General features: G+C 46.2%; 1 protein-coding gene across 1 annotated transcript in view; it reads right to left on the bottom strand.

Moving 5' to 3' along the window:
• Positions 1-15141, bottom strand: part of DYSF (dysferlin) — a 705898-nt gene that overhangs the window by 310462 nt on the left and 380295 nt on the right. Inside the window, exon 17 of the mRNA XM_088447021.1 lies at positions 410-445. Within this exon, the coding sequence (XP_088303147.1) occupies positions 410-445 (36 nt within the window). The remainder of the gene's footprint in view (positions 1-409; positions 446-15141) is intronic.

Here is a 15141-nt window from a genome sequence, read left to right as displayed (position 1 = left end):
GATCAGGCTGTGAGTAAAGGGAGATGGGCGGCTTAGTACGGGGCTGGGCGTCTGCATCTAGTGCTGCGGTCTCCGTGCGCATGCATTGATTAGCATATTCTCGCAGCAGACGGGTGCGTGCGTCTGCATCCGTGCGCTCCTTGGTGAATGAGGCCATTTGTACCAGGCTGGTCACAAGCTCCCGTCATTCTCCATCAGCTGGACCATCAGCGTACAGGGCTGATCTACAATATACAAGGCTTTCTCACCCCAACGCCAAAACTAGTTGCGTGATTCTCATTGCGTCACTTAGACACGAAGATCTAATCAGCATCATGTGTGACGGTGAATATTGCAATTTATCCTGAATGACAATCAATTGCTGAGGCCCTTACTGACCAAAATTTATGCAACATTTTATTGGACGTACGATTAAACACTGATGATGGCGTTCCCGTGGTCTCATCTGAAGCACAAAGAAACAACTATGGGTTAGAAATGACTGAAATGAGATAACACTGACAGTCTCATAAAGCAGGAACTTGGTATGAATTATAAAATCAGTTAGGGACCTCGTTCAGAGCAGGGCGCAAGCGTAAAACGCGACCGGAAGATATAAAATTCCATTCAGTTACCTATTCAGAGTTGGTCGCAAACATGAGATGCGACCAACTCTGCATACGTAGCCAATGAGCCCACCTACCCGTGCGGATGCGACAGGATTACGCGGGAGGTGTGGCTTAAGTTGCTCAAAAACACAGAACGCCACTCATACACATTACAGCGCATTTTTGAGTCAACACCCGCCTACTGTACTTGGCCGCACCTACACGCCCTCCTCCTCCCCTTGTCCCAGACCCCGAGAGTGAGGGAAACGTAACTGTAACTTGCCTGGGAAAAAAGATGCACAAGTTCCAGCCAAAAAAAAGCCACAACTCTGAACGAGGTCGTTAATGTTAGAAGAGTAATCACATGCTAATAGAACTGTATTAGTGGAAGCAAGTAGTCACAATGCATCAAAGGCAGCTCACAACACCGGTATTAGTAGCTGGAAAATGTTGGGGGGAGTGTGGTCACAGACTCTGGAGTATGGGCCTGATTCAGAGCCGCTCGTAAGCGGCCGCTCGTTCGCTCCGAGCGATGTTTGCCCAACTGCGCATGCGTACGGATCGTAATACGCATGCGCGAACCAGTCAGTGCGGCCGAAAATCGATTGTTCGCTAAATAGCGAATGCCTGCTATTTTGAGTGACAGGAGGAGGCGTATGTGGGTGGTAACAGGGGAAGGTGCTTGAAAACGGGGAGTGGAGATCCGAACGCAGGCGTGCTTAAAGGTCAAAACGGGCGTTTTATGGGTGTGCATAATTAATATAGCAGCGTCACTGACCACGTCACTGGGTTATTTTATAGTCAGAACTGCTCGCAAGATTGTGGTAGCAAAAACCAACCACAAGAATAGCGAGCAGTTCATACGCTGGTCGATGTACTCGATTAATCTAATTAATAGCGGACATGACGTAGGATGCGAGCGGCCAGGGGGCGTATTTTTTAAAAAAACGACCGCAAGTTTTGTTCGCTCGTTCAGACATAGAGGCGTGAACAGACCGCAAAGAGCGAACGGTTCATTTGAATAGCCACCCCTATTTTCTGGACGAACTACCGCAAATAGCGTCCGGATCTGAAACAGCCCTATATTCAAACACCTGTCACTCAAAGAAGCAGTCTGACCCTAAGCTCCATCCCAACAGACACAGGACTTGGTGGGGGGGATGGGCGGGGGCGGGGGGAGCAAGAGTGCTATAGGAAATTATTCAATCTTCTAATGTTTTTCTGGAAAGGTAACTGAAGGGACAGGACGGGAGGTGGAGAGCGGACAGGTAAACCAGGCGAATATATGTGACAAGTGTGTGCAATAACGACACACCACACTATACAGCCATCCCATTCATGTGCAGCATGCGGGTGTAATTACTGAACGTAATCTTCTTAAACTACATATGAAAACTGATAATGGCCGTATACAGCCCGGTATCATAAATTTCTCCAATTCCCAATACATACACTAGGGGAGGCTCAAGTTACTCAGGTGTTTCATAAGTACACACCAACAGCAGGGTGGCAAGGGATGCTGGAATCTGTAGCTCCACAGGGTTATCGCCCTTAGAAATTACTGTTATACAATCTCCTGTTACTAAACAGTAGAATGTGGAGACTAATCGCTGCCATTTTATCACAGTTACTGAGAGTACTTCTATTGAATTCCGTCAGTGAGAGCCTATTAGCCAATTTCTAAGGGATCATGTCGCAGTGTTTGTTTAGTCATTGACCACAGACACTCACATAATACAAAGCAAAAGTGTCATTATACATACACACAGCTGTATTTCCTGCCACCCCTCCAATTTGCAGGATGTATCTCCCACCATAACTCATCAGCAGGACGTATCTCCCATCATAACAGTAGGCATCTCCCACCATCACTCATCAGCAGGACATATCTCCCATCATAACAGTATGTATCTCCCACCATCACTCATCAACAGGACGTATCTCCCATCATAACAGTAAGTATCTCCCACCATCACTCATCAGCAGGACGTATCTCCCATCACTACAGTATTTATCTCCCACCATCACTCATCAGCGGGACGTATCTCCCATCATAACAGTATTTATCTCCCACCATCACTCATCAGCGGGACGTATCTCCCATCATAACAGTATTTATCTCCCACCATCACTCATCAGCGGGAGGTATCTCCCATCATAATAGTATGTATCTCCCACCATCACTCATCAGCAGGACGCATCTCCCATCATAACAGTATGTATCTCCCACCATCACTCATCAGCGGGACGTACCTCTCATCATAACAGTATGTATCTCCCACCATCACTCATAAGCAGGACATATCTCCCATCATAACAGTATGTATCTCCCACCATCACTCATCAGCGGGACATATCTCCCATCATAACAGTATGTATCTCCCACCATCACTCATCAGCAGGACGTATCTCCCATCATAACAGTATGTATCACCCACCATCACTCATCAGCAGGACGCATCTCCCATCATAACTGTATGTATCTCCCACCATCACTCATCAGCAGGACGTATCTCCCATCATAACAGTATTTATCTCCCACCATCACTCATCAGCAGGACGTATTTCCCATCATAACAGTATGTATCTCCCACCATCACTCATCAGCAGGACGTATCTCCCATCATAACAGTATGTATCTCCCACCATCACTCATCAGCGGGACGTATCTCCCATCACAACAGTATTTATCTCCCACCATCACTCATCAGCGGGACGTATCTCCCATCATAACAGTATTTATCTCCCACCATCACTCATCAGCGGGACGTATCTCCCATCATAACAGTATGTATCTCCCACCATCACTCATCAGCAGGACATATCTCCCATCATAACAGTATGTATTTCCCACCATCATTCATCAGCAGGACGTATCTCCCATCACAACAGTATTTATCTCCCACCATCACTCATCAGCAGGACATATCTCTCATCATAACAGTATGTATCTCCCATCATCACTCATCAGCGAGACGTATCTCCCATCATAACAGTATGTATCTCCCACCATCACTCATCAGCAGGACGTATCTCCCATCATAACAGGATGTATCTCCCACCATCACTCATCAGCAGGACGTATCTCCCATCATAACAGTATGTATCTCCCACCATCACTCATCAGCAGGACATATTTCCCATCATCACAGGATGTATCTCCCACCATCAGTCATCAGCAGGACGTATCTCCCATCATAACAGTATGTATATCCCACCATCACTCATCAGCAGGACGTATCTCCAATCATAACAGGATGTATCTCCCACCATCACTCATCAGCAGGACGCATCTCCCATCATAATAGTATGTATCTCCCACCATCACTCATCAGCAGGACGCATCTCCCATCATAACAGTATGTATCTCCCACCATCACTCATCAGCGGGACATATCTCCCATCATAACAGGATGTATCTCCCACCATCACTCATCACCAGAACATATCTCCCATCATAACAGGATGTATCTCCCACCATCACTCATCAGCAGGACATATCTCCCATCATAATAGTATGTATCTCCCACCATCACTCATCAGCAGGACGCATCTCCCATCATAACAGTATGTATATCCCATCATCACTCATCAGCGGGACGTATCTCCCATCATAACAGTATGTATCTCCCACCATCACTCATCAGCAGGACGTATCTCCCATCATAACAGGATGTATCTCCCACCATCACTCATCAGCAGGACATATCTCCCATTATCACAGTATGTATCTCCCATCATCACTCATCAGCAAGACGTATCTCCCATCATAACAGTATGTATCTCCCACCATCACTCATCAGCAGGACGCATCTCCCATCATAATAGTATGTATCTCCCACCATCACTCATCAGCAGGACGCGTCTCCCATCATAACAGTATGTATCTCCCACCATCACTCATCAGCAGGACATATCTCCCATCATCACAGGATGTATCTCCCACCATCACTCATCAGCAGGACGTATCTCCCATCATAACAGTATGTATATCCCACCATCACTCATCAGCAGGACGTATCTCCCATCATAACAGGATGTATCTCCCACCATCACTCATCAGCAGGACGCATCTCCCATCATAATAGTATGTATCTCCCACCATCACTCATCAGCAGGACGCATCTCCCATCATAACAGTATGTATCTCCCACCATCACTCATCAGCGGGACATATCTCCCATCATAACAGGATGTATCTCCCACCATCACTCATCAGCAGGACATATCTCCCATCATAACAGGATGTATCTCCCACCATCACTCATCAGCAGGACATATCTCCCATCATAACAGAATGTATCTCCCACCATCACTCATCAGCAGGACGCATCTCCCATCATAACAGTATGTATCTCCCACCATCACTCATCAGCAGGATGCATCTCCCATCATAACAGTATGTATCTCCCATCATCACTCATCAGCGGGAAGTATCTCCCATCATAACAGTATTTATCTCCCACCATCACTCATCAGCAGGACGCATCTCCCATCATAATAGTATGTATCTCCCACCATCACTCATCAGCAGGACTTATCTCCCATCATAACAGTATGTATCTCCCACCATCACTCATCAGCAGGACGTATCTCCCATCATCACAGTATGTATCTCCCACCATCACTCATCAGCAGGACGTATCTCCCATCATAACAGTATTTATCTCCCACCATCACTCATCAGCAGGACGTATCTCCCATCATAACAGTATGTATCTCCCACCATCACTCATCAGCAGGACGTATCTCCCATCACACAAGTATTTATCTCCCACCATCACTCATCAGCGGGACGTATCTCCCATCATAACAGTATTTATCTCCCACCATCACTCATCAGCGGGAGGTATCTCCCATCATAATAGTATGTATCTCCCACCATCACTCATCAGCAGGACGTATCTCCCATCATAACAGGATGTATCTCCCACCATCACTCATCAGCAGGACGTATCTCCCATAATAACAGTATGTATCTCCCACCATCACTCATCAGCAGGACATATCTCCCATCATCACAGGATGTATCTCCCACCATCACTCATCAGCAGGACGTATCTCCCATCATAACAGTAAGTATATCCCACCATCACTCATCAGCAGGACGTATCTCCAATCATAACAGGATGTATCTCCCACCATCACTCATCAGCAGGACGCATCTCTCATCATAATAGTATGTATCTCCCACCATCACTCATCAGCAGGACGCATCTCCCATCATAACAGTATGTATCTCCCACCATTACTCATCAGCGGGACATATCTCCCATCATAACAGGATGTATCTCCCACCATCACTCATCAGCAGGACATATCTCCCATCATAACAGGATGTATCTCCCACCATCACTCATCAGCAGGACATATCTCCCATCATAACAGTATGTATTTCCCACCATCACTCATCAGCAAGACGTATCTCCCATCACAACAGTATTTATCTCCCACCATCACTCATCAGCAGGACGTATCTCACATCATAACAGTATGTATCTCCCATCATCACTCATCAGCGGGACGTATCTCCCATCATAACAGTATGTATCTCCCACCATCACTCATCAGCAGGACGTATCTCCCATCATAACAGGATGTATCTCCCACCATCACTCATCAGCAGGACGTATCTCCCATCATAACAGTATGTATCTCCCACCATCACTCATCAGCAGGACATATCTCCCATCATCACAGGATGTATCTCCCACCATCACTCATCAGCAGGACGTATCTCCCATCATAACAGTATGTATATCCCACCATCACTCATCAGCAGGACGTATCTCCAATCATAACAGGATGTATCTCCCAGAATCACTCATCAGCAGGACGCATCTCCCATCATAATAGTATGTATCTTCCACCATCACTCATCAGCAGGACGCATCTCCCATCATAACAGTATGTATCTCCCACCATCACTCATCAGCGGGACATATCTCCCATCATAACAGGATGTATCTCCCACCATCACTCATCAGCAGGACATATCTCCCATCATAACAGGATGTATCTCCCACCATCACTCATCAGCAGGACATATCTCCCATCATAATAGTATGTATCTCCCACCATCACTCATCAGCAGGACGCATCTCCCATCATAACAGTATGTATCTCCCATCATCACTCATCAGCGGGACGTATCTCCCATCATAACAGTATGTATCTCCCACCATCACTCATCAGCAGGACGTATCTCCCATCATAACAGGATGTATCTCCCACCATCACTCATCAGCAGGACATATCTCCCATCATCACAGTATGTATCTCCCATCATCACTCATCAGCAGGACGTATCTCCCATCATAACAGTATGTATCTCCCACCATCACTCATCAGCAGGACGCATCTCCCATCATAATAGTATGTATCTCCCACCATCACTCATCAGCAGGACGCGTCTCCCATCATAACAGTATGTATCTCCCACCATCACTCATCAGCAGGACATATCTCCCATCATCACAGGATGTATCTCCCACCATCACTCATCAGCAGGACGTATCTCCCATCATAACAGTATGTATATCCCACCATCACTCATCAGCAGGACGTATCTCCCATCATAACAGGATATATCTCCCACCATCACTCATCAGCAGGACGCATCTCCCATCATAATAGTATGTATCTCCCACCATCACTCAGCAGCAGGACGCATCTCCCATCATAACAGTATGTATCTCCCACCATCACTCATCAGCGGAACATATCTCCCATCATAACAGGATGTATCTCCCACCATCACTCATCAGCAGGACATATCTCCCATCATAACAGGATGTATCTCCCACCATCACTCATCAGCAGGACATATCTCCCATCATAACAGTATGTATCTCCCACCATCACTCATCAGCAGGACGCATCTCCCATCATAATAGTATGTATCTCCCACCATCACTCATCAGCAGGATGCATCTCCCATCATAACAGTATGCATCTCCCATCATCACTCATCAGCGGGACGTATCTCCCATCATAACAGTATGTATCTCCCACCATCACTCATCAGCAGGACGCATCTCCCATCATAATAGTATGTATCTCCCACCATCACTCATCAGCGGGACGTATCTCCCATCATAACAGTATGTATCTCCCACCATAACTCATCAGCAGGACGTATCTCCCATCATAACAGTATGTATCTCCCACCATCACTCATCTGCAGGACGCATCTCCCATCATAACTGTATGTATCTCCCACCATCACTCATCAGCAGGACGTATCTCCCATCATAACAGTATTTATCTCCCACCATCACTCATCAGCAGGACGTATTTCCCATCATAACAGTATGTATCTCCCACCATCACTCATCAGCAGGACGTATCTCCCATCATAACAGTATGTATCTCCCACCATCACTCATCAGCGGGACGTATCTCCCATCACAACAGTATTTATCTCCCACCATCACTCATCAGCGGGACGTATCTCCCATCATAACAGTATTTATCTCCCACCATCACTCATCAGCGGGACGTATCTCCCATCATAACAGTATGTATCTCCCACCATCACTCATCAGCAGGACATATCTCCCATCATAACAGTATGTATTTCCCACCATCATTCATCAGCAGGACGTATCTCCCATCACAACAGTATTTATCTCCCACCATCACTCATCAGCAGGACATATCTCTCATCATAACAGTATGTATCTCCCATCATCACTCATCAGCGAGACGTATCTCCCATCATAACAGTATGTATCTCCCACCATCACTCATCAGCAGGACGTATCTCCCATCATAACAGGATGTATCTCCCACCATCACTCATCAGCAGGACGTATCTCCCATCATAACAGTATGTATCTCCCACCATCACTCATCAGCAGGACATATTTCCCATCATCACAGGATGTATCTCCCACCATCAGTCATCAGCAGGACGTATCTCCCATCATAACAGTATGTATATCCCACCATCACTCATCAGCAGGACGTATCTCCAATCATAACAGGATGTATCTCCCACCATCACTCATCAGCAGGACGCATCTCCCATCATAATAGTATGTATCTCCCACCATCACTCATCAGCAGGACGCATCTCCCATCATAACAGTATGTATCTCCCACCATCACTCATCAGCGGGACATATCTCCCATCATAACAGGATGTATCTCCCACCATCACTCATCACCAGAACATATCTCCCATCATAACAGGATGTATCTCCCACCATCACTCATCAGCAGGACATATCTCCCATCATAATAGTATGTATCTCCCACCATCACTCATCAGCAGGACGCATCTCCCATCATAACAGTATGTATATCCCATCATCACTCATCAGCGGGACGTATCTCCCATCATAACAGTATGTATCTCCCACCATCACTCATCAGCAGGACGTATCTCCCATCATAACAGGATGTATCTCCCACCATCACTCATCAGCAGGACATATCTCCCATTATCACAGTATGTATCTCCCATCATCACTCATCAGCAAGACGTATCTCCCATCATAACAGTATGTATCTCCCACCATCACTCATCAGCAGGACGCATCTCCCATCATAATAGTATGTATGTCCCACCATCACTCATCAGCAGGACGCGTCTCCCATCATAACAGTATGTATCTCCCACCATCACTCATCAGCAGGACATATCTCCCATCATCACATAATGTATCTCCCACCATCACTCATCAGCAGGACGTATCTCCCATCATAACAGTATGTATATCCCACCATCACTCATCAGCAGGACGTATCTCCCATCATAACAGGATGTATCTCCCACCATCACTCATCAGCAGGACGCATCTCCCATCATAATAGTATGTATCTCCCACCATCACTCATCAGCAGGACGCATCTCCCATCATAACAGTATGTATCTCCCACCATCACTCATCAGCGGGACATATCTCCCATCATAACAGGATGTATCTCCCACCATCACTCATCAGCAGGACATATCTCCCATCATAACAGGATGTATCTCCCACCATCACTCATCAGCAGGACATATCTCCCATCATAACAGAATGTATCTCCCACCATCACTCATCAGCAGGACGCATCTCCCATCATAACAGTATGTATCTCCCACCATCACTCATCAGCAGGATGCATCTCCCATCATAACAGTATGTATCTCCCATCATCACTCATCAGCGGGACGTATCTCCCATCATAACAGTATTTATCTCCCACCATCACTCATCAGCAGGACGCATCTCCCATCATAATAGTATGTATCTCCCACCATCACTCATCAGCAGGACTTATCTCCCATCATAACAGTATGTATCTCCCACCATCACTCATCAGCAGGACGTATCTCCCATCATCACAGTATGTATCTCCCACCATCACTCATCAGCAGGACGTATCTCCCATCATAACAGTATTTATCTCCCACCATCACTCATCAGCAGGACGTATCTCCCATCATAACAGTATGTATCTCCCACCATCACTCATCAGCAGGACGTATCTCCCATCACACAAGTATTTATCTCCCACCATCACTCATCAGCGGGACGTATCTCCCATCATAACAGTATTTATCTCCCACCATCACTCATCAGCGGGAGGTATCTCCCATCATAATAGTATGTATCTCCCACCATCACTCATCAGCAGGACGTATCTCCCATCATAACAGGATGTATCTCCCACCATCACTCATCAGCAGGACGTATCTCCCATAATAACAGTATGTATCTCCCACCATCACTCATCAGCAGGACATATCTCCCATCATCACAGGATGTATCTCCCACCATCACTCATCAGCAGGACGTATCTCCCATCATAACAGTAAGTATATCCCACCATCACTCATCAGCAGGACGTATCTCCAATCATAACAGGATGTATCTCCCACCATCACTCATCAGCAGGACGCATCTCTCATCATAATAGTATGTATCTCCCACCATCACTCATCAGCAGGACGCATCTCCCATCATAACAGTATGTATCTCCCACCATTACTCATCAGCGGGACATATCTCCCATCATAACAGGATGTATCTCCCACCATCACTCATCAGCAGGACATATCTCCCATCATAACAGGATGTATCTCCCACCATCACTCATCAGCAGGACATATCTCCCATCATAACAGTATGTATTTCCCACCATCACTCATCAGCAAGACGTATCTCCCATCACAACAGTATTTATCTCCCACCATCACTCATCAGCAGGACGTATCTCACATCATAACAGTATGTATCTCCCATCATCACTCATCAGCGGGACGTATCTCCCATCATAACAGTATGTATCTCCCACCATCACTCATCAGCAGGACGTATCTCCCATCATAACAGGATGTATCTCCCACCATCACTCATCAGCAGGACGTATCTCCCATCATAACAGTATGTATCTCCCACCATCACTCATCAGCAGGACATATCTCCCATCATCACAGGATGTATCTCCCACCATCACTCATCAGCAGGACGTATCTCCCATCATAACAGTATGTATATCCCACCATCACTCATCAGCAGGACGTATCTCCAATCATAACAGGATGTATCTCCCAGAATCACTCATCAGCAGGACGCATCTCCCATCATAATAGTATGTATCTTCCACCATCACTCATCAGCAGGACGCATCTCCCATCATAACAGTATGTATCTCCCACCATCACTCATCAGCGGGACATATCTCCCATCATAACAGGATGTATCTCCCACCATCACTCATCAGCAGGACATATCTCCCATCATAACAGGATGTATCTCCCACCATCACTCATCAGCAGGACATATCTCCCATCATAATAGTATGTATCTCCCACCATCACTCATCAGCAGGACGCATCTCCCATCATAACAGTATGTATCTCCCATCATCACTCATCAGCGGGACGTATCTCCCATCATAACAGTATGTATCTCCCACCATCACTCATCAGCAGGACGTATCTCCCATCATAACAGGATGTATCTCCCACCATCACTCATCAGCAGGACATATCTCCCATCATCACAGTATGTATCTCCCATCATCACTCATCAGCAGGACGTATCTCCCATCATAACAGTATGTATCTCCCACCATCACTCATCAGCAGGACGCATCTCCCATCATAATAGTATGTATCTCCCACCATCACTCATCAGCAGGACGCGTCTCCCATCATAACAGTATGTATCTCCCACCATCACTCATCAGCAGGACATATCTCCCATCATCACAGGATGTATCTCCCACCATCACTCATCAGCAGGACGTATCTCCCATCATAACAGTATGTATATCCCACCATCACTCATCAGCAGGACGTATCTCCCATCATAACAGGATATATCTCCCACCATCACTCATCAGCAGGACGCATCTCCCATCATAATAGTATGTATCTCCCACCATCACTCAGCAGCAGGACGCATCTCCCATCATAACAGTATGTATCTCCCACCATCACTCATCAGCGGAACATATCTCCCATCATAACAGGATGTATCTCCCACCATCACTCATCAGCAGGACATATCTCCCATCATAACAGGATGTATCTCCCACCATCACTCATCAGCAGGACATATCTCCCATCATAACAGTATGTATCTCCCACCATCACTCATCAGCAGGACGCATCTCCCATCATAATAGTATGTATCTCCCACCATCACTCATCAGCAGGATGCATCTCCCATCATAACAGTATGCATCTCCCATCATCACTCATCAGCGGGACGTATCTCCCATCATAACAGTATGTATCTCCCACCATCACTCATCAGCAGGACGCATCTCCCATCATAATAGTATGTATCTCCCACCATCACTCATCAGCGGGACGTATCTCCCATCATAACAGTATGTATCTCCCACCATAACTCATCAGCAGGACGTATCTCCCATCATAACAGTATGTATCTCCCACCATCACTCATCTGCAGGACGTATCTCCCATCACAACAGTATTTATCTCCCACCATCACTCATCAGCGGGACGTATCTCCCATCATAACAGTATTTATCTCCCACCATCACTCATCAGCAGGACGTATCTCCCATCATAACAGTATGTATCTCCCACCATCACTCATTAGCAGGACATATCTCCCATCATAACAGTATGTATCTCCCACCATCACTCATCAGCAGGACGTATCTCCCATCACAACAGTATTTATCTCCCACCATCACTCATCAGCGGGAGGTATCTCCCATCATAACAGGATGTATCTCCCACCATCACTCATCAGTGGGACGTATCTCCCATCATAACAGGATGTATCTCCCACCATCACACATCAGCAGGACATATCTCCCATCATCACAGTATGTATCTCCCATCATCACTCATCAGCAGGACGTATCTCCCAACATAACAGTATGTATCTCCCACCATCACTCATTAGCAGGACATATCTCCCATCATAACAGTATGTATCTCCCACCATCACTCATCAGCAGGACGTATCTCCCATCACAACAGTATTTATCTCCCACCATCACTCATCAGCGGGAGGTATCTCCCATCATAACAGGATGTATCTCCCACCATCACTCATCAGCAGGACGTATCTCCCATCATAACAGGATGTATCTCCCACCATCACACATCAGCAGGACATATCTCCCATCATCACAGTATGTATCTCCCATCATCACTAATCAGCGGGACGTATCTCCCATCATAACAGCATGTATCTCCCACCATCACTCATCAGCGGGACGTATCTCCCATCATAACAGTATGTATCTCCCACCATCACTCATTAGCAGGACATATCTCCCATCATAACAGTATGTATCTCCCACCATCACTCATCAGCAGGACGTATCTCCCATCATAACAGTATGTATCTCCCACCATCACTCATCAGCAGGACGTATTTCCCATCATAACAGTATGTATCTCCCACCATCACTCATCAGCATCAAAACAGTATGTATCTCCCACCATCACTCATCAGCAGGACGTATCTCCCATCATAACAGTATGTGTCTCCCACCATCACTCATCAGCGGGACGTATCTCCCATCATAACATTATGTATCTCCCACCATCACTCATTAGCAGGACATATTTCCCATCATAACAGTATGTATCTCCCACCATCACTCATCAGCAGGACGTATCTCCCATCATAACAGTATGTATCTCCCACCATCACTCATCAGCAGGACGTATCTCCCATCATAACAGTATGTATCTCCCACCATCACTCATCAGCAGGACGTATCTCCCATCATAACAGTATGTATCTCCCACCATCACTCATCAGCAGGACGCATCTCCCATCATAACAGTATGTATCTCCCACCATCACTCATCAGAAGGACGTATCTCCCATCACAACAGTATTTATCTCCCACCATCACTCATCAGCGGGACGTATCTCCCATCATAACAGTATGTATCTCCCACCATCACTCATTAGCAGGACGTATCTCCCATCATAACAGTATGTATCTTCCACCATCACTCATCAGCAGGACGCATCTCCCATCATAACAGTATGTATCTCCCACCATCACCCATCAGCAGGACGCATCTCCCATCATAACAGTATGTATCTCCCATCATCAATCATCAGCAGGACGTATCTCCCATCATAACAGTATGTATCTCCCACCATCACTCATCAGCAGGACCTATCTCCCATCACAACAGTATTTATCTCCCACCATCACTCATCAGCAAAACATATCTCCCATCATAACAGTATTTATCTCCCACCATCACTCATCAGCGGGACGTATCTCCCATCATAACAGTATGTATCTCCCACCATCACTCATCAGCAGGACATATCTCCCATCATAACAGTATGTATCTCCCACCATCACTCATCAGCAGGACGTATCTCCCATCACAACAGTATTTATCTCCCACCATCACTCATCAGCAGGACGTATCTCTCATCATAACAGTATGTATCTCCCATCATCACTCATCAGCGGGACGTATCTCACATCATAACAGGATGTATCTCCCACCATCACTCATCAGCAGGATGTATCTCCCATCATAACAGGATGTATCTCCCACCATCACTCATCAGCAGGACATATCTCCCAACATAACAGTATGTATCTCCCACCATCACTCATCAGAAGGACATATCTCCCATCATAACAGTATGTATCTCCCACCATCACTCATCAGCAGGACGTATCTCCCATCACAACAGTATTTATCTCCCACCATCACTCATCAGCGGGAGGTATCTCCCATCATAACAGGATGTATCTCCCACCATCACTCATCAGTGGGACGTATCTCCCATCATAACAGGATGTATCTCCCACCATCACACATCAGAAGGACATATCTCCCATCATCACAGTATGTATCTCCCATCATCACTCATCAGCAGGACGTATCTCCCAACATAACAGTATGTATCTCCCACCATCACTCACTAGCAGGACATTTCTCCCATCATAACAGTATGTATCTCCCACCATCACTCATCAGCAGGACGTATCTCCCATCACAACAGTATTAATCTCCCACCATCACTCATCAGCGGGAGGTATCTCCCATCATAACAGGATGTATCTCCCACCATCACTCATCAGC

This window comes from Taudactylus pleione, unplaced genomic scaffold, assembly GCF_031769625.1.
Source record: "Taudactylus pleione unplaced genomic scaffold, aTauple2 ptg000410l, whole genome shotgun sequence".
Lineage (NCBI taxonomy): Eukaryota > Metazoa > Chordata > Amphibia > Anura > Myobatrachidae > Taudactylus > Taudactylus pleione.
This window is presented reverse-complemented; position numbering and strand designations above follow the sequence as displayed.